Consider the following 25,921-nt stretch of genomic DNA (forward strand, 5'->3'; position numbering starts at 1 on the left):
ATGCAACGTAAGCGTAGGGAGAAACCACGCAGTTTACTCTCTGAATATTGGATCATCTCTGCGTGGGTGGGGTTAGTTGACATGGCATGGGCCACAAGCTTTGTGAGCCCCAGAGGTCCGGAGATGCTTCTGCCTTCTTGGGGAGAACCCTGGGGGTTTAGTGAAGTTGCGCACTGTCAAAAAATGTGATCCAGTTCCCTGGTCACGGTGAGTCCCTACCCCTCAGAAAGCTAGCTATGCCTAATCTCATGTGATTTCAGGGTTCTTGTGTCTGCACTGTAAACTTGTTCACTGTAGGGGTGCCTGGGTGGCTCAGTCATTAAGCCTCTGCCTTCAGCTCAGGTCATGATCCTGGGGTCCTGGGATCAAATCCCGCATCAGGCCCCCTGTCAGCAAGGAGCCTGCTTCTCCCTTTCCCACTCCCACTGCATCTCTCTCTTTCAATTAAATAAATAAAATCTTAAAATAAGACACAACTGTTCACTCTAGACCACAGATAGGTCTCGAGATTTCTCTGCCCAGATCTTCATACAGTCAAGACCTGCCAGTCAACAGAGGTCACTGTGGGGCTGACGCAGAAGGCTCTACTCACCACAGCTCACGGCGCCCTGTTTCCTGGAGCCAGCCAGCTCGTTGCCATATTTATCCACACACCAGCACTGGCCCGTGCTGCCGTGGCACTGTGTGGCTTTGTAATAGCCCTCCTCGTTACACCGAGGGATGAACACTCCTGAGGGAAGACAAAGTCCAAACTGAATCCACGTGCTCAGAAACTCAGGGTTAATGGTCCCCAAGAGAGAAAAGAGGGCTTAACACATCAGATGGAATATCCAGCAGAGCTAGCAGGGGGAATGGAGCAGCTGGTTATTGCTTTGTCAAGATTTACAGGGTCCTGGATGGGCTCAAGGTGAGATAGGATCCCTTCGTGGTTGAGTTTTTATTTTTCCCTTTAAGAGTTTCCCAGTCTTATGGAGACAGGATTGAGATGGAGCACTGTGGAATGTCCAGTGTACAGCAAAACTTATGTACTCTGTGAGGTGATTACTGCAGTCAAGTTAATTAACATCCATCTTTCCTATATGATGAGAACTCTTAGGATTTGCTACTGACAACTTTAATATGTACCACAGCAGTGGTGACTATAGTCCTCACGCCGTACATTAAATTCCTAGTCCTAACCTGTAACTGGAAGTGTGTACCTTTTGACCACCTTCCTCCAATTCTCCCTACCTACGGTAACCACCAGTCTGACTAGTCTAGGAGTTGTTTTAGGTTCCACATATAGGTGAGATTGTACGCTATTCGTCTGACTTACTTCACTTAGCATCTTGTCCTCCAGCTCATTACATGTTGTCACAATTGGCAGGACTTCCTTCTTTTTATGGTGTATAATATTCTATTGTGTACACGTACACTAGTTATTCAGTGATCTGTCGGTAGACCCCTAAGTTGTTGCCATTTCTTGGCTATTGTAAATAATGCTGCCATGAACACGGGAGTGCAGATATCTCTTTGATATGATATTTCCTTGGGATATATTCTGAGAAGTGGAATTGCTTGGTTACAGGGTAGTTCTATTTTAAATGTTTTGATGACCCTCCATACTCCTTTCCATAGTGGCTGTAGCAGTTTGCATTTGCATCAACAGCACACTAGGCTTCCCTTTTCTCTGTGACCTCACCAATATTTGTTGTCTGTTGTTGCTTTGATGATAGTCACTGTGACAGGTGTGAGGTGGTTATCTCATTGTGGTTTTGGTTTGCATTTCCCTAGTGATTAATGATGTAGAGCATCTTTTGTTGTACCTGTTGGCCATCTGCATGTTGTCCATTCTGGGGTGCTTGGGTGGCTCAGTTGGTTAAGTGTCTGATTCTTGGTTTCCGCTCAGGTCATGATGTCATGGGTGGTGAAATCAAGTCCAAATCAGGCTCTATGCTAAGTAGAGAGTCTGCTTAAAGGTTCTCTCCCTCTGCCCCTCCTCCTACTCTCTTTCTCTCAAGTAAATAAATGAATCTTTAAAAAAATGATGTCTATTCAGATATTCTCCCCATCTTTAAATCCGATTTTTCTTTGCTATTGAATTGTGTGAGTTCTTTAAGCCCTTGTCAGATACATGGTTTGCAAATATCCTTTTCTCATTCTCTAGGTTTTAATTTTAGTGATAATTCTGCTGTGCAGAAGCTTCCGTAATTTTTTATTGTTTGTGCTTTTGGTGACCCATCCAAAAAATCATTGCCGAGGCCCGTGTCCAAGAGCTTTTCCCCGATGTTTACTTTTCAGAGTTTTATGGTTTCCATTCTTACATTTAAGTCTTTAATCCATTTGGAGTTTATCTTCTACCACTCATAAAAATTGAGATCTAGTTTCAATCTTTTATATACATTCAATTTTCCTAGCACCATTTATTGAAGAGATTGTCTTTTCTCCAGTGAGTATTCTTGGCTCCCTTACTAAGTCTAAGTTGACCTTATATACGTGAATTTATTTTGGGGCTCTTGATTCTGTTTCCTTGATCTTTCTGTTTTGATGCCACCATGGCATTTTGGTAACTATATCTTGATAATTTGCTTGAAATCAGGAAATGTGATGTCTCCTACTTTGTTCTCCTTTCTCAGGACTGCTTTCGCTATTTGAGGTCTTTTGTGGTTCTGTATGGATTTTAGGATTGTTATTTCTATTTCTGCAAAAAATTCCACTGGACTTTTCATAGGTATAGCAATGAATTTGTAGAAAGCTTTGGGTCATATGGATATTTTAACAGTATTAATTCTTCTAATCCATGAACATGGGATTCCTTTTAGTTTGTGTTTTCTTTGATTTATTTCATCAGTGTCAGATAGTTTTCAGTGTATACATCTTTCACTTCGCTGGTTAAAACACAGCAGCTACAAACAAAGAAAATCTTACTTCTTCCTTTCCAACTTGGATGCCGTTTGTTTCTTCTTCTTGCCTGACTGTACTGGCTAGGACTTGCAGTACTATGCTGAATAAGAGTGTTAAGAGTGGGTAGTTTTGTCTTAGTCTTGATCTTAGAGGAAAAGCTTTCAGCCCTTCACCATTGGGTATGATGTTGGTTGTTGTATGTGGTGTTTACTATGTTGAGGTTTGTTCTTTTTATATCTAATTTGTGTTCAAAGTCACAAATTGATGTTGAATTTTGTCAAATGTATTTTCTGTGTCTGTTTAGATACCAGATTCTATTACTATGATGTATTTTGAACCATCCTTGCATCTCAGGGTTAAATCCCATTTGATCATGGAAATGATCCTTTTAATGTACGTCTGAGTTTGGTTTACACCTGGAAACATCTTAGAAAAAAGCAAGTATGTGAGCCCCACCCCAGGTCTACTGAATCAGATACTTTGAGAAAAGGGCCTAGAAATAATAATATAATAATGTGTGTGTGTGTTTGTGTATATGTATATATATACATACATATACATAATATAAATACAATATATATTTGTATATATAAAAATATAAGCCCTCCAAGTGTTCTAATACATGCTGAAATTTGAAAGTCACAAGTTTATAACAGCGTCTTATATCTGAAGTTACATTCCCACTTACAAATTCATAACAGTATTTGAACCTTTCCAATTGCCAAAGAGTTGTCTATTTCATGGTTTTCTACATTAGTCTTGATTATTTCACTTCATAATATTCCTATAAAGCTTTTCTAATTAGAACTTTTACTATTTTTTTTTAATGCATTTGAAGGTAAGTTTCACTTTAGTTGCTTCCCTCTGATTTTGGTACACAAAATTTTCATTTTCTTTTACTTCTGTTTTATTGTACTTTTTTATTATATTCTCCCCCTGCCCCCTCCAGGTGTGGGGTTTGGGGGATTGTTTAGTTTTCTTTGGTGGCGTAATCCAAAGCAAATACTCCATTGTGTTTGAAAAGACAATACATTTCCTGATTATGTACAGGAATACATATATATGAATGCTAATTAATCAGGTTATTCATTTCTTCCGTCTACCTGAGCTAAGTTTCAAGAGGTATATGTCTGATAACAATTGTAGGTATGATGATTCCTTCTTCTAATTCTCTTTTGCTTTAAAGTTGCAAGCATACTATAATATGGTGAAAGAAAAAGGAACATTTCGGCACCTCTTTGTTTATAGAATTGTTTATAGAATTCAAGACAAAGCATTTGCTAGATCAGATTTTTATGAAAAGGAGTCTTTAGTATCTTTTAGTTTCAGCTTCTAGTGTGATGGTTTTACCTTTACCTCTAAAAGTAAAAATTGGTCTCATAATGAGTTTTGGTCCATTTACATTTCTTGTGATTACAGATACACATGTTCTTCTTTTTCTTCTATAGGTTTAACAACTCTATAGTCTATTTCCAGTATTGTTATGCCTCTCTTTCTCTGTGGGAAATTCAACAATAAGAGCTCAAGTTAACCTAGGTTTTCTTTTCTTCCAGAATAAACTAGAAGCTTACCACCTTTTATCCTCACTGCCCCCCAACAGTCTGAAATTCTCATTCTTGCTCTAGAACATTTCTATAGGTCAATAGCAGCATGTCTTATTTCTTCTCCACAACTGGATCTAAATAATTCCTTCTGGGATTGTTTCATTTCCATAGAGTAAATCCTTTGGTGGCATTTCAGTAAGTCTGGGGTTAGTAAACTTAACTTATGGTTTGAGAATACCTCTGTCCTCACACTTGAATGCTCCGTTTCTCAGTTTTGGTTTTTCTTAGAGTGTGTGTGTTTCATAATTGCATACTTCTCTTCTATGGGGAAAATACTACTGAATATGACCAGAGTAATAACACTGGTGTGAAGGCAAAGTGTTTGCTTACCTCTCTGGCTTTCTGCTCCTTAATTTACTTCAACGATAGACTCCAGAAGGAAGTGTAGCATGGGAAGCAATGGTTTTACTCTTTTGAACTGGATTTAACCTCAGATCCTGCTGATTGTGGCAACAACTCTTCAACACCCTGGTCACCAGGCTATTCTAAGATGACCAGGCTCTCAGAGATCAAATAGATAACCACAGAGAACCATCCTAAAGAATAAGTAATCTGCTGGTACCCACACACTCAAAATCTCCACCAGTGCACAGCAGGAGGACAGAAAAGGAAAAACAAAAACAAGATATGATTCCCATGACCAGAAGGCAGAGAGATTTGTGAACAGATTCTCAATCAAGGTCTGCAAAGGAGAAGACCTACTAGAAAGCTGGAGAAATGCTGACCCCTCTCCTAGTGCTACCATTGGAAAACAACAGCACTTGATGGACAAAAAAGAAAACCAGATCCTGGGCTTAGCCTCCAGGCTGGTGAGAAGGAGGTGTTGCTCTAAATCAATGAGGTAATAGAATTACCATTCTTCCTAAGGAGGCAGTAACTATAACTGATGGGAGGTTGTTTTTTAAATTCAAATGCCCCTGAAAACACATGTATTATATTAGGAGATTTCCCTATGAAAAAAATAAGGTCAATGGTGTTTTTTAGGAGTCAGCCAGAATAATCTCTGTATGTGGGGAGATGTGATAAAGTAAGCTTTAGAACTAGGTGGGATTCATGATAGGACAAAGATAGGCACTTTGTAGGGAAGACAGAAGATGAGACATTTTATCTCAGACTCCGTAACTTATAAATGTCTTATTATTAAATAACAAAGCACTCAGAGGATATCCATAGCCAATGAAAATAAAATTTTAAAAATAGATTTATACTATGCTATACCTGTGCACCTTAGGTACAAAACTCAAATCCCAAATACTCGCCAGCATGGAGACATCACATAGGTGAGCACAAGGCCTTCGCTGGAAATACCTACAGAAGGAGGGAGCCAGCCATTGGCCTTCACCCCAGAAAGATGCCTTTGTCTTTTTAGAACCTGGGTCCACCCAGGTCAGAATTACAACTTCGGGGATCTTTCCGAGTTGAACAGCAGGCATTATCAGAAGCGAGACATCTGAGGCAAGCCAGTGAATACCTTTCAAAAGAATGAAGGAGAAGCTAGGGATTCTGAGGTGACCCAAGAAGCAGTGGAGGAAAACCTGCCAGAGTTCACAGACAGCCTACTTCTGACAAGCTGCAGCAAACTTGGCCCGTTTCCTTCCAGTAAATAGGTACACATCTGAAACAGCAAGCTGCTTAGGCAAGGCACCTGCTGCTTATGGGCTAACAAGAATAATTCTGAATTCCTGTACTGCAGCTGTCAGTTCTCTTTTTAAAAAGCAAGTAAAGCAACACAGACTCCTTTTTCGGCCAACAAATGAGCCTTACCACTCTCTGCCAGGAGGCCCCCTGAGTGCTGGAGAAGGAGGACATGCGGCTGCAAGGGACACCTCGACAAGCCGGCCTTTGTTACCTTTACCTCAGCCCCAGCTTGGCAGGTCCAGGAAAAAAACACGGTTAACATTCAGACAGAGAAATGTACACTGTCTGAAGAGTCTTATGCTTTCCTCTACGGATTATTATGCGGGCGAAACCAAGAAATGCATTTAAGCACACTAAAGTCTTTGAACCAGAAAAGGGCCCAGCTCATCCTCCTCCTTCCACAGACAACTTAATCTGGGGAGTAATTCCGGAATTTCCAGACCACATCAGGGAGGAGTTGGAGGTAGCCATGGTGCTGGGGCCCCGCCCACTAGTCCCCCCCCCCCCCCCCCCCCCCCCCCGCCCCGCCAAGGGAGGAGGCAGCGTTTCTCAACCAGCTCCCTCGCCTCAACTTACCTCTGGCCAGCTGTCTGGGGATGAAGGGGCGCGTTTCTTTCAGGAAACGCAGGTACCTAATTGAATAACCACTGCTGTGGCTCAATATTACAAGAGACATGGATGGTTTAATTAGTTGTTTAAACGAGTGACACGAAATTGTACTTACCCAGCAGGCTTTTCCCCTTGCTCAGTTTCTGAATCCTGTTCATTTCATTCTGGCAAGGGAGACCTAAAAAATAATTTATGAAAGTCAGTTTCCAGATGGTGTGGGACATAATCTCTAATGATTGGCTCCACTCTTGATGTGAAATGTACACAATGACACACCTGGGACTGGAATTACTCCATATGCTGTTATTATACAGCAAAACAAATTCAGGCCATTAGTGTTACTAATTAAAAAAGAAAAAATCTTACACTGCGAGGTACTTAAATAGTATTTGGGGGCTACCTGCATTGTATATTAATTTTTCTGCCCACCCTCAACTGAAGCAAATGCCAGGTGCCAACTAGGTGATCTGGCAATAGACATTTTAGTCAGCTGAGAACCAGGATCCAAGCTTCCTAGTGGTTAAATGTTCTGAATGCAACACAGGAGCCGCGAACCAGAGGGAAGGTGACAAATACTTGATGTACCCCAGGCCTTGCTGTAGGACAGAAAGAGGATTAGAATGGCTACTTTAGATTTTCTGGCTCATTACCCCAGGATAGGACAACACGGGCCTCAAGGGCCAACTCTGAAGCTATCCGAGATACGCAAAGAGGCAGAGAAAAGGAAGACCTTAATTCTCAGCTCTGCCACCTCACAGTGGAATGCTTTGGGCAAATCTCTCTCAGCCTCCAAGTCCTCAATTATGAAACACCTGTTGTGGTGAAGGACTGATACAGTGGGAGCCACATGGCTAAGTAGGGCCTATGGGAGTGTGCAGTTCTCCAGTCTGGAGACCTGACTCTGTTCTGAGCTTAAAGGAATATGGCTGCACCCATACTGAGTGTTACCATGACTTGGCCATGCACTCCCTGTGGCTTGACAAGGTTCTGCTCTGTGCTCAAGGGCCCTACACTACTTCTGTCCAAGTAAGTTTGGGACCTGTAGTATGTACCCGAGTACCTCTTTACATCTATTAGCCTGTGCATTGCACACCACACCATCTTGCTGCTTGTTCCTTGAGAAAAGCTAATAAAATCTGGTTACTTCTGGGGTTAAGGTGCTTTCTGAGTATTGGAGAAAGATGGCCAACTGAAAACAAGGAAAAGGGAAATAAATTCCATCTTTGAAGATGAAAGGTAGCATTTACTAGGACGTGGGTACCAGAAAATGTTCTAGAATTTTGTCTTAATCTTTACAACAATCCCACAAAGTAGGTACCATTATTATTCCTATTTTGCAACTGGAAAGGGTCATCTCTGTGTGAAACCACAGGGCATTTGGAAGACTATTCCAAGACAGTACAAGTCACCTTCATTCACATAACACTGTGTCAGTTCCTCAAACTGTCCCATGGTAATTGTAAAAATTCTGCTTCTTTTTCAGCAAGGAAACATGAATCAGGCTGAGACATACAAGAAACTGCTGCGAGAAAAACAGTGAAGAGTTAGACCAAACTCCAGATAAAGAATTCTAACAGAAAAAACGTTGGCTGCTGAGCAGATGACAAGTTACCAAAGACTCCTCCAAGTAGGCAAGGATGCTTGTGAAAGAGACACTGTGAGACCAGAGCCCAATGCAGATACAAAGACTCAAGGACAGAATTAAACACTGAAAGGAATGAAGGTTGTATCTGAAGCAGCAGAACTCAGGCTCAACATCCAGGTTACTGATGCTCCTTCAAGAAGACTAATCAAATGGAACCAAAGTTTTAATCCCACAGCATAAAAATGCATGACATGTCCCCAGGAAAAGGGCTACAAATAGACTGAGCCAAACTAAGACATGTCCTAGGAAATGGTTTCCATTATTGTACAGCTAAACCCAGTACTGGGAGAATCATGTTTAAAGATAGCAGTATAACAAACTCTGGCTCCAGGAAGTTCTACTTAGCACTTTTCTTTCTGTACTAAAAAAAAAAAAAAAAAAAAAAAAAAAAAAAAATTGTTTTTTTACAGGATATAATTCCAGTGACAATTTTTGAAAAAAAAGTTCTAAAACCCAAACAGAACACTAAAAAACATCAAAGCCAGACAACAAATAATACTACCACATGGAGAATTATAAAGTACGCTCCCAAACTTTCTGGGGCCTGAGAGGGACTCAGCCTTAACTGTAGATTATCTACACATTTATCCTAACAAAAATACCAGGTATGGAATACCTATGGTCTATAGCTAAAAGAGTGCCTTGGAGAGAATTTCAGCCTTGAATACATATATTAATCAATAGGAAATAATGAAGAAATGTGAGTTCTGGGTCAAGGAGGGAGGCAGTGGGAACCCAACCAAAAAAAGAGAGGGAAATGCCACAATGAGAAACAAAAAAGGAACTACAATGAACGGACAATTGTCCTTGATTCAGCTTCTCCTGTGTGCCATGTGAGGAGGGTTCTGGCCTCCTTCAGCCACTGCTCAAAGGCTGGCCCAGCCAGGGACATCCACATGGCATGGTAACCACATCTGTCCCATGTTAAGGACAGCAGCCTTCCTCTCGAGGTCCTGGCACTCAGAGCTCTAAGGGAGATGCTAGCATAAGGCTTAGCTTACTTATTCAGGTTAAACCTGAACTCTGGCTACAGACGCATGAGGTTGTATGAACTCAAGCCCAAAGCCATCTTCGTACCCAGTACTGGATGACCCAGGTATTTGTTAGGATAACAACAAGGCTGTTAGTCAACACTGATTTGGAAGTAGCAGCTGCCAGGAGGAGAAAAGAGAAAGGAGATAGAAAAAGAAAAAAATGATCACTTTGCAGAGGATACGATGGCACACCTGATAAAAATCAAAGGAAACCAACCAGAATAATTATTACCAACAAAAGGAAAATTTAGTAAGGTGGCTGTGAAGAAAATTAATCCTGAAACAACCCCCAGCAAGGGACTACAATAGAAAAAAAAAAAAACAATTTCGTTTACAAGGAAGATAAATACAAGGTAAGTATAGTATGTGGGAGAACAAAACTTAAAAATGCACCTCCGTTGATTGACAGATGCTGTCCTAGAGTCAAAGGATTCAGTATTACCTAGCTATCAATTCTCCCTAGATTACTAAGACCCATAACAATAAGCATAAGAATATCCAGGAAACCCTGAAGGATGAGTGGCAGGAGAGGGTGGCCCCACTAGAGGTAGGGATAGAAAAATATACATGAAGAAGTTTTACATACAATAGATGAAGCATTCAAATTAGAGGAGGAAGATGGCTTAGTCACTAATGACAGGTAACTCAACAACCTTCTCCAGGGGTCAGCTCCTACCTGACCACACACGGAAGAAATCTAAAGCAATACAGGATTTCAACAGACCCAGTCAACCAACCAAAAGGTACTGATGAAAACACAAACACAAGAGAATTGCTTTAGTATTTCATGGCACAAAATACCTTTCTAAGCCTATGATAAGCCTTATGGCTTCTAGAAAACCATAAAGGAGGGGCACCTGAGTGGCTCAGTGGGTTAGAGCCTCTGCCTTAGGCTCAGGTCATGATCCCAGGACCCTGGGATCGAGCCCCGTATAGGGCTCTCTGCTTAGTGGGGAACCTGCTTCCTCCTCTCCCTCCTGCCTGCCTCTCTGACTACTTGTAATCTCTATCAAATTAAAAAAAAAAAAAAAAAAAGATTCTCTCTCCCTTTCTCTCTGCCCCCTGCCTGTTCTTTCTTAAAAAAAAAAAAAAAAAAAAAACCATAAAGGGTGGAAAAGCTTTACATTATTAAATTGAAAAATTTCTTCCTAGCAAAAATGCACCAAGTCAAAGTTGGGGGATAAAAGTATTTGCAGGACATGTGACCAAAACAGTACTAATGTCCTCCATTCAGGGAGAATCTCTAAAAACATAAAGGACACACAGAGACCTAGGTATTTCTTTGTAAGAGTAAAACTTAGTACAACCATTTGGGGAGGGAAATGGGAAGTAATACTTAAATTAAAAATGCACGGGGCACCTGGGTGGCTCAGTGGGTTAAAGCCTTGGCCTTCGGCTCAGGTCATGATCCCAGGGTCCTGGGATCAAGTCCCGCATCGGGCTCTCTGCTCAGTGGGGAGCCTGCTTCCTCCTCTCTCTCTCTCTCTCTGCCTGCCTCTCTGCCTACTTGTGATCTGTCAAAAAAAAAAAAAAATTTTTTAAAAAAAATGCACAAGCCCTACGACCAGTAATTCTGCTTTGAGGAAAGTATCTTGTAGTCCTATCAGCAGATACATGTACTTGATACTGAGTGCCCTTTGCAATGATTCACATTTTCTGCTCTGTGTGTACAGTGACTCTGAATGCAGAGAGGCACAGACATGCATATAATTTTAAAATTATAATATTCATAGCCCTCTTCCGTTCCTGTGGGTGGGTTCCCACAGCCATGCTCGGAGTATATTATCCATGATCCCCGACTCAAGCTGAGCCAGCTTGGGGACGTGGGACTGGGATTCAGATATAAGCCATTCTCTGCTAGTCCAGCTAGCTGTGGATCACCACACCTGGGTGCACAAGCCCAGGAAGCTAAGCCAGACCATGCGGCACCTCCCAGAGACTCCGAGCTCCTGCCTCTGCATTCCTGAGAGGCCGTAGGGGAACTCAGTCCTCTGACTTGCCATGATGTGAGATACTCCTGCGTTCTTTCGCCATACTCCTCAAATGTGATCTCTTTTGTAAGTGAGCTAGAGTGTATAACCAAGAAATCCTTGCCTATGAGATTCAGGAGGAAGCTGTATTTACCCTAGAGAGGCTGACAAGAGGCTTTTCTCTGACAAGAGGAGACTTCGTGTGACCAGGGGCACTACGGTACTCTGCTATTTGTACAGTATTCCTCGGAGAAAGGATAGCACGGTGACCTTGGGAATGATGTAGCAAAGGTTTCTACACCCCCTTTACAGATGTAAACGCTGAGGTATGAGATGGTTAAGAGATTTCCTCCAAGGGGGAGTGAGGTAATGGGCCCTTTAGTTATGCTCTTGGGTTTTCTAATATACAATGATAAAAATAAAGTAAGTGAGAAGAAAAGAGCCTTTGGGTCTGGCATTCTGTCAGCTGACTGCTTACTCTCTAGCCATGTCCTTTGGCTTGATGACTTCCACCTGCCTCCCTAGTATGTGATACACAGGCCTTCGGCACCCAGTGTGGCTGCCCTGAGCATCAGGAACCAACCCCCCCCCGCCCCCGTCTCACCTCCAGGCTTCTGGAAGCAGTAGCACCACTCATTGTTGGAGAGCTTGCCATCCTTGAAGGAGTCACAGGAGTTGAAGAGAGGCTTGATGCAGGGCTCATACTTATCCAGGTAGATGGCATTGATCTCTGAGTGGTCAAGCAGGAGGTCATAATTCATGTCCAACTTGTTGAACATCCAGCCCAAGGAGTCCTTGCAGATGGGCAAGATGCTGGTGTCAAATCCTGCAGAGAGAAGGGTGTATCTCAGCAGCCATTAAGCCTGATCTGGGCTGACACGAGGAGGCCCAGGACCACCCCCCCCACCTCCTCCCCTCCTGAGGCACTTACCCTCCAAGGGTGAGTCTCAGGGGTACCCTACTAGAAAATACTAATGTTGGAGTAGGGGTTTAAATAAAATATTTTAAAATGCTCTTAAACAGAAGTCAGCATTTGAGGAAATTATGTCCCAAAGGGAACAAGTCCCCCACACTAATTTATCTGGGATGTAAATATGAGTTTTCATTTACCAGACTTGCTTAAAACAGGGTATGCCCAAAAGGAAGAATATAAACCTGGTGAGTAAAAGGAAAAACTTGTAATTCTGCAAACTACACTTTTGTATTTAGGGGAAAATACCTGAATCACCAAAACAAAAGAAACTATTGTTAAAAAAAAAAAAAAAAAAGATGGCAGTGAAATGAAACTATATAGCACAATCCAGAAGCACTGATTATGTCCCAAAGGACTGTTAAATCCAAGCTGTCTGGACATTAATGGGAAAACTAGCCAGGTATCTGCCTCTGTTCCCCATTCTTCTTCTCTACCGTCCCCTCAAGAGATATATGATATGGAATCCAAATTGACTCAGACAATAATTTCTTTCTTATTTCCCTGGGGGAGGAGGGGTAGTTTTCTTAAAGAATTATTTGTTTCCACAATGGGAACTGTACGCACTAGAATAATAACACTTTGCTTAACACTCAGGATATTGAGTCTACTGTAGACAACCCCCAGAGAAGGCCTGCCCCAAATCTAAAATTGGTCTTGCTTTCAGAATCAAAAGCACTATGCACTTTCAAGTTGTTCCATAGTTGGATTGGTAGAAATGGTTTTATTTTCCCAGGAAAATTACTATAAAAGTTCATTTTTCTGTTATTTAAGGTAGTCCTCTAAGCCCCTTATTTTTAATTATCTCACTGAATCCTTCCAAAAAGCCTCTAAAACACTGTATTCCTTCTACTTTACAGATGGGGGGGGAAGCTCAAGGCTTAAGTGACTTGCTCAAGATCCTCTAATTGTGGAGCTGGGCTTCCCAGGCAGGTGCCCCAGGCCTGAGTCTACATTCTCAGTCCCTTTTCTCCTGGGGCTGCCTGTGCCTCCCATGATCCTCCTACCATGAGGACATCCAGCCGGCATGGGGGCCATGCCTGAGGATGGGCTGTGCAGGGAGGGGTGGATACAGCAGCCACAGCTGAGGCCCTGATGGGCTTGACTGCCCACTCCCTGCTCAGCAGGTTTCTGTGCACACTACCAACTGTTGAAAGCCTTGGTTTCCTACAAAAGGGTCTTCACTGTCCAGAAACCAGTGAAATAAGTGTAGCACCTCCACCTCTGAGCTATTCCAGAACCCTCTGCTTCCCCTTCCTGTCAGTATGTTCCTCAGATGCTAAGCTCCTTGAGGGCAAACACCATGTTGAGTAGCCTCGGCCCATGCAGCCATGTAGTAAGGGCTTAGTAAAAGCAGATGTTGAAGGAAGTTCTCTAACTATTGCAGAGTTTGGCCCTTCAAACATTAAAATCAGTTTTAAAATTTATTCCCACTGACACCTTATAACATGTCTTAGAAAAAATTCCCTTCTCAAGGGATACTAGGGGACATCATGTGGCCTCTTCTTTGAAGGTCATGATTGAACCATCTCTATGATGGGGATGTCCTTAGGGGCTGCTGAGTAAAGCAAAATCATTTACTCTGATACTAAAAGGCTCCACTATTTTAGATGGAATATTTTACATAATATGCATCAATTTTATAGGACATTAACATTTTAATACATGACCAAGAGAAGCTCACTGCTCACTGACCAGCCAAGAGACATGCCATGCTGGTCGGGCAGTAGTCTGAAGGTCAAGCCCCACCTCCCCAACACCCATTTGGAAAGTTCTAAGGAAAAGGCACCTGCATCTGGTATCTAGAAGTAGAGGGCAGAACAGAACACAGCCCTTCTAATTGCCCCCAAGCAGGTGGGATTTCTAATGCCCCATGCTTTCCTCTTCACAACTCCTGAACTGATAAAAACATCTTTCCCTCCTATGGCCTTATGGGTTAACCAAGCCTTGCTCCTTTTTATTCCTTTCACTGCAGTTCCTTCAGGACATCAAACCTAAAAGCCTCTTTGGGGACTCAATTTGCTTCTGGCCAAGGGCAGGTCTTTTGCTAGCTCCCCAACTGTCTGCAGAAGGAGTCTCATGGGGCTGGAGGGTGTAAGGAGCTACTCTCTGCACAGCCATCTGCTCTTCCTGGAAAGGTTGTTCAGAAAGCCCAAAGGCCTGGCTGCTCCAGGAAGATCCCCAGGAGAAGTTCCTCTAGACCATCTGTGAATTAATTGTCCACAAACTTCCAAGGAAGCCTCGGCAGGAATGGTAGGAGGAAGGCAAGAATGGAAGAAGAAACTATCTTCCTCCTCCTTTCCCATAGACTCAACCACCTGAAACCACTCTGTGGATACTTAGATCCTGAGAAGCGGACACTATCTTTCCCTTAAACTGTAATATCCAGACTAGCAAAAGAATTGTCCCCTAGATCAGTATTCTCTACCAGTATCTACAGCTACCAGCCACAAAGAATAACCTGTAATTAAGGTGATCATTCCGACTCTGGCCAAAGACCAGAGAGCGGTTGAGCTCTGGATCCCAACAGTTGCCAAAGTCCAGATATTTGAACAACTGTGTTGTTGGGAAGTCATTCTGAGCGACTGGGCCACAGCATGGAGAAGGCTACTGCTCATCGTTTTTGAGTTCAAGACAACGAGAGAGTCCTTCAAGGTACAAAAACGCTGGCCCACTCTGAGTTTTCTCTTTAGCTTATGAAGAGGCTCTGAATACGGGCTCTGACAACGCACTGATGGAGGGGGAGAGACATCATTGAAGATGTTTGGTAGAGTTGCTTATAAGAGCTGAACATTAGGAACGACTTCAGTGCTCCAAAATCGAGGTCTGATTACATACATTCTGTCTGTAACTTGAAATTCTCGGTGGCTATGACAAAGTGCAACACTAAACACAGGAGGCCAGAGCATGCTGCTGAGTGACTGACGATCATCAGACAGACGGTGCGGTGTATATTGTATGCATGTACAAAGACACAGATTTTTTTCTCCTGTGTGGCAAGGAAAAAACTTCAAGTATATGCCACAACATGCTTATGGTGGTTAAAGTGGTGAATTTTTAAATAGCTTTTTGTATTTTCCAAAGTCTCTATCCTAAATACACGAGAGTTTTGTAGCCAGACTTTTAAAAATTAAGTTGTTTCATGGAGGAGGGGGAAATGCTTGGGAATCAAGAAAATATTTTAAGTGGTGTACATCTGACATAGTGTTTCTTTGATTACACCAAAAGGCTACTGTTAAATCAACACTGTCTAGTAACTAAGGAAATGTGGTGCATAAAATGGAATAAATTAGTGAGAGCAGAGTGGTCTTACTGCCTTGGGCTGCATCAGAGCTGGTGGGCTTGATGACCCTGTTGGCATCCTCGTGAAGGGCTCCAAACCAGTCTTTCAGGCGGGATGCGAGGTTCCTCAACTCCTTATCTGTGCAGGCTGCAGAAAAGCAAAAGGAAGAAACAGTGAGTCCACCGACTTTCTCCTCTTGTTAGCTCTCAACATGCAATGCCAACTGCAGAACCGTGCTCAACACTAACCCCCCTCTCCAAGCGCAGTGCAGCACTTTCCCCACGCTTGGAAAACCACCCAAAGATGCTGCAGTCACAGGGAAGGAGCACGACAGAAAGCCGGGACTCCCTGGGGTAAGAAGCATTGCTCAGAACTGAATCTGGACTGCCTCCGAGCTGGTAAAACCAACGCTAAGTCTCCCAGTTGTGCAACTGGCCTCCAAAGACTAACAGATCTCTCTTGCTAACCCAACAGAACTCGCTAGTACAGTTTGCTGGAGATCGTATTTTCCACTAAACTCATGCCAAGAGATCAACACTCAGGAAGAGTCGAGGTTTTCAGCGAGAGGCTGCCTGGCACACCAAGAGTTCCCAATAACAACAATCAATTTTGCTTTAGCCCAAGGTTGGGATTTGTGCGCGTGGCTTATGCTGCTGGCCTCGTGGCAGGCTGACTTGACTTTCCCCTAGAGACAGATGCATGCCACCTTCACGCAAGAGTCCTTTCTATTGGCACACAGCCCAACTCTGACTATGAGGCTCACCTTTTAGGGTAGATGATAGGAACTGGAGCCAAGGAATACTGCTTCTGAGAACAAGAAGAAACCCAAAATGGGATGTTTGGGTAGAGGGGTGCATACTCTGGGAAGGTCTCCAAGGGTACGGAAGTGAGGCTTGAGGGGGAAAATCCCCAAAGGAGGAATAGTGGTGTTGGAAATGGGGCTGATACATCCTCATTCCACATATTACCCTAATTCTGGGTATAAAGAATCCTGATGAGTCCAGACAGTGATCCACCTCTAAGAGGCAGACAAACCAGCCTTCGGCATCTGGAGGATAAGAAACTGGAAACCCAAGGGACCAAAATCCCAATAAGAAGGGACAAAGACACAAACCCAGAACAGTTGCTTTTCCCAAATTCTAAACCTACAGGAGACAGCACAGAAGCCAAGCAAAACACCATTAAAAAGCAGAGCCAAGGAGCGCCTGGGTGGCTCAGTGGGTTAAGCCTCTGCCTTCAGCTCAGGTCATGATCCCAGGTTCCTGGGATCGAGCCCCGCATTGGGCTCTCTGCTCACCGGGGAGCCTGCTTCCTCCTCTCTCTCTGCCTGCCTCTCTGTCTACTTGTGATCTCTCTCTCTGTCGAATAAAAAAAAAAAAAAAAAAAAAAAAAGCAGAGCCAAGTCCTGAATATCTTACAGAGCTGATGGGATGTAGATTAAGGCTGGACTCTACCGGTCTAGAGAGACTGCCAGCGTCAGGTTCTCTACTGAAAGACATGGGGGCAATGATGAATGAGTAGACAGTCTTCCCAAAAGTCCAGTCCAACCTTCAGTCAATGCATACTCTCACTGAATTGAAGGCATCAGCCCCTGTCTGTCTCCCAAAGACGAGAATAGTATCATACAGATCTTCCCCTCATTTTTACATTTTACATTTTTGCTTTTAAGAAAGCCCACCTTTAGTTAGCCTGGTGTTTGGAACTTGACCAACAACAGAGCCAAACTTCCCAGACCTCGGGTGTAAAGGTCTTTCTGACTCTCCATTGTGGGGGCGGGAGTTGGTAAACAGATCCAGACTGGGTCTGTGGAGTGTTAGTGCTCCCCTAACCACTCTCCCAACCACTCTCCTCATTCCAGTCAGGACCCAGATCTACACCCTGCCAGGCATGGAATGTATGCATTCTTTATATGCATGCTATTAAGGACCTTGCTTTTGACAACCGGGCCATGATTCATCTTAAGACACCAGCCAGGAAATGGTACCCAGAACTGTCTTCACTGGCCGCAGAGCATAAGAGCTCTGGGCTCACAGCACCTGGAATGACTCCCAGCTTTACCACTGCCTGGCTGGGTGACCCCACAAGTCTCAACTTCTCAGCACCTCGGTGTCCTCCTCCATAAACCCAGGATACCACTATGTGGCCATGAGTTAGACCAAGTATGTGAAGGACTTACAAAGAATATGGCACATAACAATTGCTCAGCGTGTGCCAGCTACGATTTAATGGAGGGGTTGCAGGTACGCACAGAGCACTCATCACAGCACTCAGAAAACAGGAAGACAAATGCGCCTGCACAAAATTGGCTTTGTCCACATAAGAGACTGGGGAGAATAGATACTTGTACGATCCAGTCCAGTTGCCATTAGCCAGATGTGCCTATTTATATGAACAATAATTTACGTAAGTAAAATAGTTAAAATGCAGTGTTCTGATCTCACCCACCCCCATCATGTGCCAAACAGTCACCAGGGGTGGGGACGCCATGGGGGACAGCAGAGCTACAGAGGGTTTCCCAAGTGTCGGAAGATAGAGGATGACATCAGCTATCCCTTTGGGAACTCCAACTTTTTGGAGGTTCTTTATGATATCCTAATATCTGATACCTCTACTCCTTCCCTTTGGTGTTTTTCAATTGTGTTTGTGTGTTTTAGAGAGAGAGTGGGCAGGCGCATATGTGCACGGGGGAGGGGGAGAGAGATCATGTGACCTGAGGCCAAACCAAGAGGCAGATGCTCAACTGCTCAGGGGAATGCCTCCCCCAGCTCCCCCACCACCCCACCACCTTTGGTGTGTAAAGAGGGGCTGAGGAAGAAGATCCCATACCTGTTCAAGCCGGGGACCAGAATCTTCTGCTAAGCCACGCACACAGCCAGGAAGGGGCTGGGACTCATGGGCTCACCCCAGGAGCAGATCCACACGGACATGCCGGCTGACAGCCCCAACTTGGAAGCTCGGGATAGAGCCCTCACTTTCATGACTCTTCAGATGCCAAGCAGCCCAAATCAAGAGAGGATGTGGTCTGTTTTCCTGATGGGAGTGGGATGTGGGCTCTAGAGTCAATCTCACATTTGAAAATGGAAAATTAATAGCATCTATTTCTTCTCAATTGCCATGCATACCATCTATTCTAAATGTTCTCTGAGCAGAGAAAATTGCCAAGTCAACTTGCAAAGGAAATGAATCCCCGTCTCACACTGCAGGATAAATTAGTCAGTCATGTTTAACTAAACCCTGACAGATGTGCAGGTAATCTATATCTTTAGAAGACTGCTGAATTTCCCACAGGCTTTCCAAAGTACACAGGCTCTGGATGGCTGATGGAATCAGGCACTGGAATCTCCAAAGAGCCAATGTGTCACTCAGGGAGAAGTGCACCAGCGAGACGCCCTTGGCTTGAGTGGAGAGAGATCAGAAAGCCTGGACAGAGATAGGAGGCCCTATTCACCCAATTAGTGGGCCCTATTCACTTGCTGTGTCCTCCACTGAATGGTCTTCATGGGGACAAAGTCTGGCCCAGCTGGCCTGGAGCTAGACACATCCCAGAGAAAAAAATAAAGATGACAGCCAGCAGAGCACTGTTTGTTCAGATTGGGGATTCTAGCCACAAAAGAAACGCTGGCAGTGAGTGGGGGGTTGGGGAGTGGGGGAGGATGCCTGCCTTTTAAGAGGCCTATCAGAGCCCCTGATAAAGGGATGAACGGAGGATTGATGTTTTCAGAAATGGGGAACTCAAAGAGTACCTCCCACACACTCAGTTCCTTCCTGGGGAAAAATAACTTTTGGGGAAAAAGAAAACCTTTATATACCCAAATCCACCTGCCATTTTCACTTGGTGTCCGGAGGTGGAGCAATCCTTGTGATTTCTCAAGATGGGAATCTGAGCTCTCCTCTCCTCCTGGTGGCAGAAGCTGGTACTCAGACCACCAGCCTCAGCACCCTCAGAAAAAGAGAGTGTTGTCCTGGGAGAGGACTCAGTTCACAAAGGCTAGGACCTGATCCCCTGGGCCACTGGGTTAGCTTCCAGAGTGAATGAGGCCAGCCCGTCCTCTTGCTCCCTACCTCTCCTCCTCTCCCCTCCTGCCTTCCACCCGAGTGTCGCTGTGGCCTCCTGTTCCTCATGGACTGTGTGTTGCCTGCTTGTTCCCACAGGTTACTCCCCACCTTTTTCACAGGATCTCAGTCTGTTCCGGCATGGCTGGAGTGTGGGCCACAAATGGCACTACTGGGCCCTCCTGTCTGTAGAGCACACACCTGGGAAGTGTCCCAGATCCCTACAGAAGGTTCCCCACTTTCTTGCTGGCTCCACTGTCTCCACTCCCATCATCCCCACCAGAACCTCCCACCAAGAAGGCTGGATCGGGATCCTAATTGATCTCCTGTCTTTTCCCCACTTTCACCTTCTCAGAGGCTCCTCAACCCTCTGCCAGCAAATCCATACCCTTCCTGTGGCCTGTGTATTGATCACGGTGCCCTGGGCCACCTCTGGTCTCCCTCCTCTCTTTCCTGGGCTCTGGACCCCATCCTCACGTCCTTTCCAGATGCTGCTCCATCCTGAGCACCCTACTCTCCTTGTCTTGCTAATGCCAATTTCTTCATCAGATCTCACGGGAGGATTTTCCCCTCTTAGGGACTTTCAGCGTCTCGGTCCTTGGGTGGCATTCATCACACCCGTACTTTCTCCTTCACGGGCCCTCTTCCCTTCTAGAGAGTAGCAGCATAAAACAGCCCCGAGTCAGGCTCAGCTCCTAAGGCCCATCATCTTGGGCAGCCAGTACCCAGCATGAGGAATGCTCTCGACACATACTTACTAACTCTACATAACATGACCCTCTTGTTGCCTTTTGCAAACTTCAATTTATCCGTCTGCAAAATGGCATAATAAAGCTCAGCTCATAGCACTGTCGCATGGAATATGGTTATATCCGCAAAAGAAAGCTCACAGCTCCTGGCGTATAGCAGGGACTTAACAAATTTAAGTTCCTCTTCCCATATCTGAACTGTCTGCACAACGCTTTACCATTTTATCCTCGTGCACTTCTTTTCAAGCCTCAGGAGATGCTTGTGATACAGAAAATAGTATTTCTCCTTTACTTATTTTGTAGGTGGGTCAGTACAAGTCCACAGGATTCGGCTTGCAACAGATGTCTGCCTTCTCCTGAAGAGAAAAGCTGCACGATGATTTCCTTTGCCTGTATTCTCAGCACTTACCAAGGGTGGATATGTAGGTTTTCAAAATGTAGGTATTAAAAGGAAACAGGAATGCACGAACAGCCTGGTTGCAAGCTCCCTAAGTCGCACAGTCATCTAGGGACAGGGACAGGATCTGGATCCAGGCTGTTACTTGCCGGGCCGCCCCTGGGTGCTGGACCGGCTCCCTGCATTGACTGGGCTGGTGGGGAACCAGTACTAACTGAGGCAACTAATTGACTGGGTCCATTTTCTGGGTTGGAAAAAATCAAAACATCAGGCCCTCCCATGTAAAGGGAGCTCTGCCAATGATGCACGTGAGGCAGCTGGCTGTGTATTACGGGGATGAATTTAGGCTCTGCTTTCATTAGCTTTGGCGTGAGAACAGCGGTCCTGAGGAAGGAGCGCGCAGCCTTCCTGTTATGCTCCCAGAAGCATGGATCACATGTGCAGCCGCTGGGGCTTCATTAGAGAAAAGTAGAGTGCCACTGCACATTACTCCAAAATGTACAAAAAGACAGCTTTCTCCCCAGGAAAGCACAGCGCTTGGGCAGAGAAGGGCCCAGGTAATTTGGTGCTCTCCCAGTGGACTTCTCCTGTCTGTTTGGAAAATATGAACAAAATGCAATCAGCAAGTGTAAATAAGGCACACATGGCCTCCGTGGAAGGGAGATAGCCCAGGGAAGAAAACGGGATCGCTTTTCCACCGGGGCACCATCTCTCCACTCCACCCGAGGCCTGGAGCTTTAAGGCGCTTGGGGCTAGACTGGCTCTGAATGCAGACAGTGTTCAAACAAAACAGGAGGACAGAATGAGTGACCCAAGTGATGGGCTTGAAAAGGAGGCACTGGTGCCAATACGAGAGGGCAGAGAAGCTATCCCAGGGTTTCTGCAACCCGGTGAGGCCCTGAGGAAGGAAGAAAGGATGCTCTCATCTATTAGTATCTGCTTGTGGGGCAGTGAGCCTGGCCAGTAGGTCCTGAGGGAGAGGGAAGGCTTCTTTTCAAGCACCAGTGAGGGGTCAGCCTGCCCCTGGCTACCATGGCGCCATCTTCCCTGTCTCCTTCAGATAAAGCCAAGGGCCAGCAAAAAGCTGATGAGGACGTTTCAAACAGGTAATGGTTCTAGAAGGGGGCAGACAGGAGCCAGGAAATCCAAGCTTCTTTGAAAAGTGCTCCCAGGGGCGCCTGGGTGGCTCAGTGTGTTAAGCCGCTGCCTTCGGCTCGGGTCATGATCTCAGGGTCCTGGGATCGAGCCCCACGTCGGGCTCTCTGCTCAGTGGGGAACCTGCTTCCTCCTCTCTCTCTGACTGCCTCTCTGCCTGCTTGTGATCTCTCTCTATCAAATAAATAAATAAAATCTTAAAAAAGAAAAAAAAAAAAAAAAGAAAAGTGCTCCCAAAGGTGGGAACTGGTCTTTCAGGCTGCTCTTGGCTTACTGAGGACTCGGAGGGATGAGGACCATCTATAAAGGCCCCTGGAGGATTAGACAAAAAGCCAAAGGCAAGGAGACAACCAGAAGGATGAAACATACTTGGATGATAAAAAGTGCAGGTAGGGACAGAAATTCTGTATTCACAGCTAGAGTGTTAGTATCTAGTAGACTGAGGGTGTGTGTGTGTGTCTGGATGTTAAAATCCTACCTGGAGCCTCATTTGAACACCCAATTGGGGCTGTTTGAAAATGGCAAATCCAACAGGCAAGCATTGTAGGCCACCTGTAAACCTCTGCCAGGGCACCAATTACTGGCAGACACTTGGCACTCATGAAATCCTTCAGCTAAAGAGCCAAACAAGGAAACACGCCACCTGTCACACGGACCCACTGCCTTCTGCCACCCAGGCCTCACCCAATGCTTAGCTCAGGGTCCCGGAAGAAGTTAATAGGAAAACAGCTAGAATTTAATTTGAACTTTAGTGCCTCTGAAAGTAATTAAGGAGTTGGGCCAGACCAGGGGGTCCCTCTGGAGCAGGCCGGGAGTCCTTCTCAGAAATGGAGACCTTTGAAAGTAATCTCCTTCAGCCCTCCTAGGTGCTATCATGCTTAATTACTTAGAGCAACACTGCATCAGTGCGCAGTGAGTGTGCGCAGTTAGCATCTCCTGTAGGAAGTCCACCGAGCCCTCTTCAGGGCAGAGATTAGAGGTGAGCAGAGCCAGGATGGGAGTGACCACAAGGACGCCATGTCATCTTCAGGGACATGAAGGCTCCTCCTCCATAGTGGGCCTGGGGTGGCACGCTGAGCACACAGCAAGTGGCCCAGGGCTAGGGATGTGTGCCGAAATGATAAGCAGCATGCTGCCCTTTTTTGGGAGCTTGAACAAGCGGAAAGGGAGCAAGGCTCCATCCCCCGGGAACATACGCTCTAGTAAACTGGAACTCACAGAGGAGAGGGTTGATTCTAGCGAGGTCTGCTCAACCGTGCCAGCTGCGAGCAGCCGAGTGACTGTTCCCATTTGCAGCTTCCTCATGGGCAGATGCAGCACGGGGAGCTCAGAGCATCATGGGAAGACTGCACTGGAAGGCACTTAGCACTCCGGAGCTCCTGGCGGACAGGGGGCAGCCCCGTGATCCACCAGAGGGCAAAGTATGGAAATCAAGATCACACGTGTGGCATTTTCAAATCAGATGTCTCCCTGAAGCTAGCCAGGATGGTGTGATTTTCCTCTGTTTTTTTTTCTAGAGGTTGAGTGACATCTCCAAGGTCCTACAGATGGCAAACAGCAAAATGGAGATTCAAATCCAGGTCCCTGAATCTGAAGGTCACTTGATGGGCTCTCATTCCACAACCCCAGCTGCCTGCCCCTGCTCGTGCTCCCATTCCCCGGCAGGCCTGGAGCCTCTTCCACCAGATAAAGATCATGAGGTGCGTGCCTGAGTCCGAGCAGACCGGCACTCCTTCCCCGGCATGCAGACAGGCCGGTGGTCCTGTGGCTGAGTGCCCAGGCTTTCGGGTCTGACAGCCCTGGGTTGGATTCCCAGCTCTCAGTGCCTGAGCTGTTGTTCTCCACCTAAGTCTCTGCTCTTCTCCAGGCCTCTTTTTTTTTTTTTCTTTTTTCTAAATAGGTAAGAGAGGGATCCTAAGAGTATCAACCTCACCTAGTTGCGGTGAGGATTTGCTGGGAAGATTAAGCTTTCAGAAATCCAGCAGGCAGCCACACCCACCTTCCCTTCTGAGGAACTCACAGAGCCTGAATGGGGTAATCAACTCCCAGCCTAAGCCGATTTAGTGACCAGAAAGACAACTGAGGTTTCCCCAGGGGATTTCTACAGCTTAGATGAGGTGAATCCCCATTTCTAATTGGAGATCATCTAACAGAGATCTGAGCCAACTTACACGGGCTCAAATTAAATTGTGTTATTACATGTAAATCCAGTTTTTACTTTTCAGGGCCTAAAACACCAGCCTATGTGCATGTTCTCTTGTCCTGGGAGAACGTACCATTTTATGCAAAAACAGGGCTGAGCAAAGGAATTAGGGCCTCCTTATTCAGAAGCTTGCTAATAAAGTCCTTCTTAAAAAGCAGTCTTTGCAAGAGCTTAAAATACTGACATGAAACTTGGAGGAAAATGAGTTAAACTAATTAATGGTAGAACCTACAAGCAAAGATAGATACATTTCCCCATTAACCCCATTACAACTATCCTTAGTAACCTGATTTAAGGAGACTTTAATGTTTCCCTTGATTCGAATGATAATCCTTCATCTGGAAAAAGAAATACATTTAGAATTTACACAACATTTGTAAATGTGCATTAGCAGAGTAACACTTATTTTTCCCACTGAATAATCTAGAGCAGGGAGATTAGCTAGATGAAATAAGCTTTTAAAGCTTCAGATAAAATCCATAGCCTTTTCTATACTGCAGGGTATTAAAAAAAAAAAAAGGTGGAAGTGCAAACCATTGGTTGGAAATGCCAACCCTGCCTTTCACCCTGTGTTTCCTTAGCACAGGGTAGGCATTTCCTTACATGGGAATCTGGAAAAGATTAGCAGTGCTGTAGAAAACAGTTTCACTGCAAGGCCTCATGGCCCTTGACTAATAAAAACACAATTAGAGAAATGACAACTGCTCTTTTCTCCTAAAATCAGCAATGGCAGGTGCTTTGGGGCAAGCTGTGGGACACAGGCTCAGCCTAAACTTCTTAGAGTAGCAGCAATGGCCAGAGCCCTGGAAAAGGGGATGGGTTGGTGATATCAGTCCCTGGGTGGGTCATCCCGCTGAAAAGAGGCAGTCACTTTGGATTTCGTTCATGTGGTAGCTCGAGCGACCGATGACAATCTGGGAAGGCTTCCAAGAGGAGGCAGGACTTCAGCTGAGGTTAAGTGCAGGAAGGACTTAGAAAAGGAGAAGATAGCTCAGAAGATACGTCTTCGAAATAATGGGGAAGCCGATTTGAATGAAGTGACTGATTTTTAAAGCTGATTTATACTTAAGATTAGCTCTGCTTGGATTCAACACACCAACTTTAGCATGAACAGATCTAATTCTAAATCACAAACATATATAAAAATCAAACATATATAAATGCATATAAATGTAAAGTGCTCTGTATATCTGTTTAAAGATATTCCAGTATATTAGAGATTATATAAATGCTTACATGCATTTCAAGGACCATCTTCTAACCAAGTAGCACTGACAACACCGGGACTAATACACTAATATATAAACCTAAATCTGCAAGAGGTTTTAGAGACAGAAAACAAACCCCCCCCCTTTTTTTGAGAGAGCAAAAGCAAGAGCAGGAACAAGGGGGAGGGGCAAAGGGAGGGGAGAATCTGAAGCAGGCTCCATGCCCAGTGCCAACCCTGACATGGGGCTTGATCTCAGGATGCTCACATTACGACCTGAGCTGAAATAAAGTGTCAGATGCTTAACCAACTAAGCAGAGAATGTTGTTTTAGGGCACAAAGAAGATGCATCTCCACACCTACTTGGCACTTTTTTGTGTCCAGTTTAACCCACTCAAATTCAGCATTCAAATCTGGGCATTACTGAATGTAATTTAAGCTTTTATGTTTTTCACCACCTAAGGCATCAGTACACACATGTATATTTTTACTCTTAAATATGAAATACACTTATATTGTTA

The 25,921-nt window shown here is 44.8% G+C and overlaps 1 protein-coding gene and 2 long non-coding RNA genes across 4 annotated transcripts in view; 2 read left to right on the forward strand and 1 right to left on the reverse strand.

Annotated features, from left to right (window-relative positions):
- The window catches only part of LOC125100388 (uncharacterized), a 55,645-nt gene extending 41,236 nt beyond the window's left edge, over positions 1-14,409 (forward strand). Inside the window, exons 2-3 of the long non-coding RNA XR_007127528.1 lie at positions 8,218-9,766; positions 14,329-14,409. This is a non-coding gene — a long non-coding RNA (uncharacterized LOC125100388). The remainder of the gene's footprint in view (positions 1-8,217; positions 9,767-14,328) is intronic.
- The window catches only part of LOC125100385 (uncharacterized), a 270,547-nt gene that overhangs the window by 239,796 nt on the left and 4,830 nt on the right, over positions 1-25,921 (forward strand). The window contains exons 11-12 of the long non-coding RNA XR_007127524.1: positions 20,742-20,875; positions 23,508-23,690. This is a non-coding gene — a long non-coding RNA (uncharacterized LOC125100385). The remainder of the gene's footprint in view (positions 1-20,741; positions 20,876-23,507; positions 23,691-25,921) is intronic.
- SPOCK1 (SPARC (osteonectin), cwcv and kazal like domains proteoglycan 1) overlaps positions 1-25,921 on the reverse strand; it is a 516,740-nt gene that overhangs the window by 3,581 nt on the left and 487,238 nt on the right. For both annotated transcript variants that reach the window (XM_047730551.1, XM_047730550.1), the window contains 4 exons: positions 15,667-15,783; positions 11,988-12,209; positions 6,850-6,912; positions 593-730 (listed from right to left, as the gene is read on the reverse strand). In XM_047730551.1, coding sequence (XP_047586507.1) covers positions 593-730; positions 6,850-6,912; positions 11,988-12,209; positions 15,667-15,783 — 540 coding nt within the window. The remainder of the gene's footprint in view (positions 1-592; positions 731-6,849; positions 6,913-11,987; positions 12,210-15,666; positions 15,784-25,921) is intronic.

Source organism: Lutra lutra, chromosome 5 (assembly GCF_902655055.1).
Source record: "Lutra lutra chromosome 5, mLutLut1.2, whole genome shotgun sequence".
Classification (NCBI taxonomy): domain Eukaryota; kingdom Metazoa; phylum Chordata; class Mammalia; order Carnivora; family Mustelidae; genus Lutra; species Lutra lutra.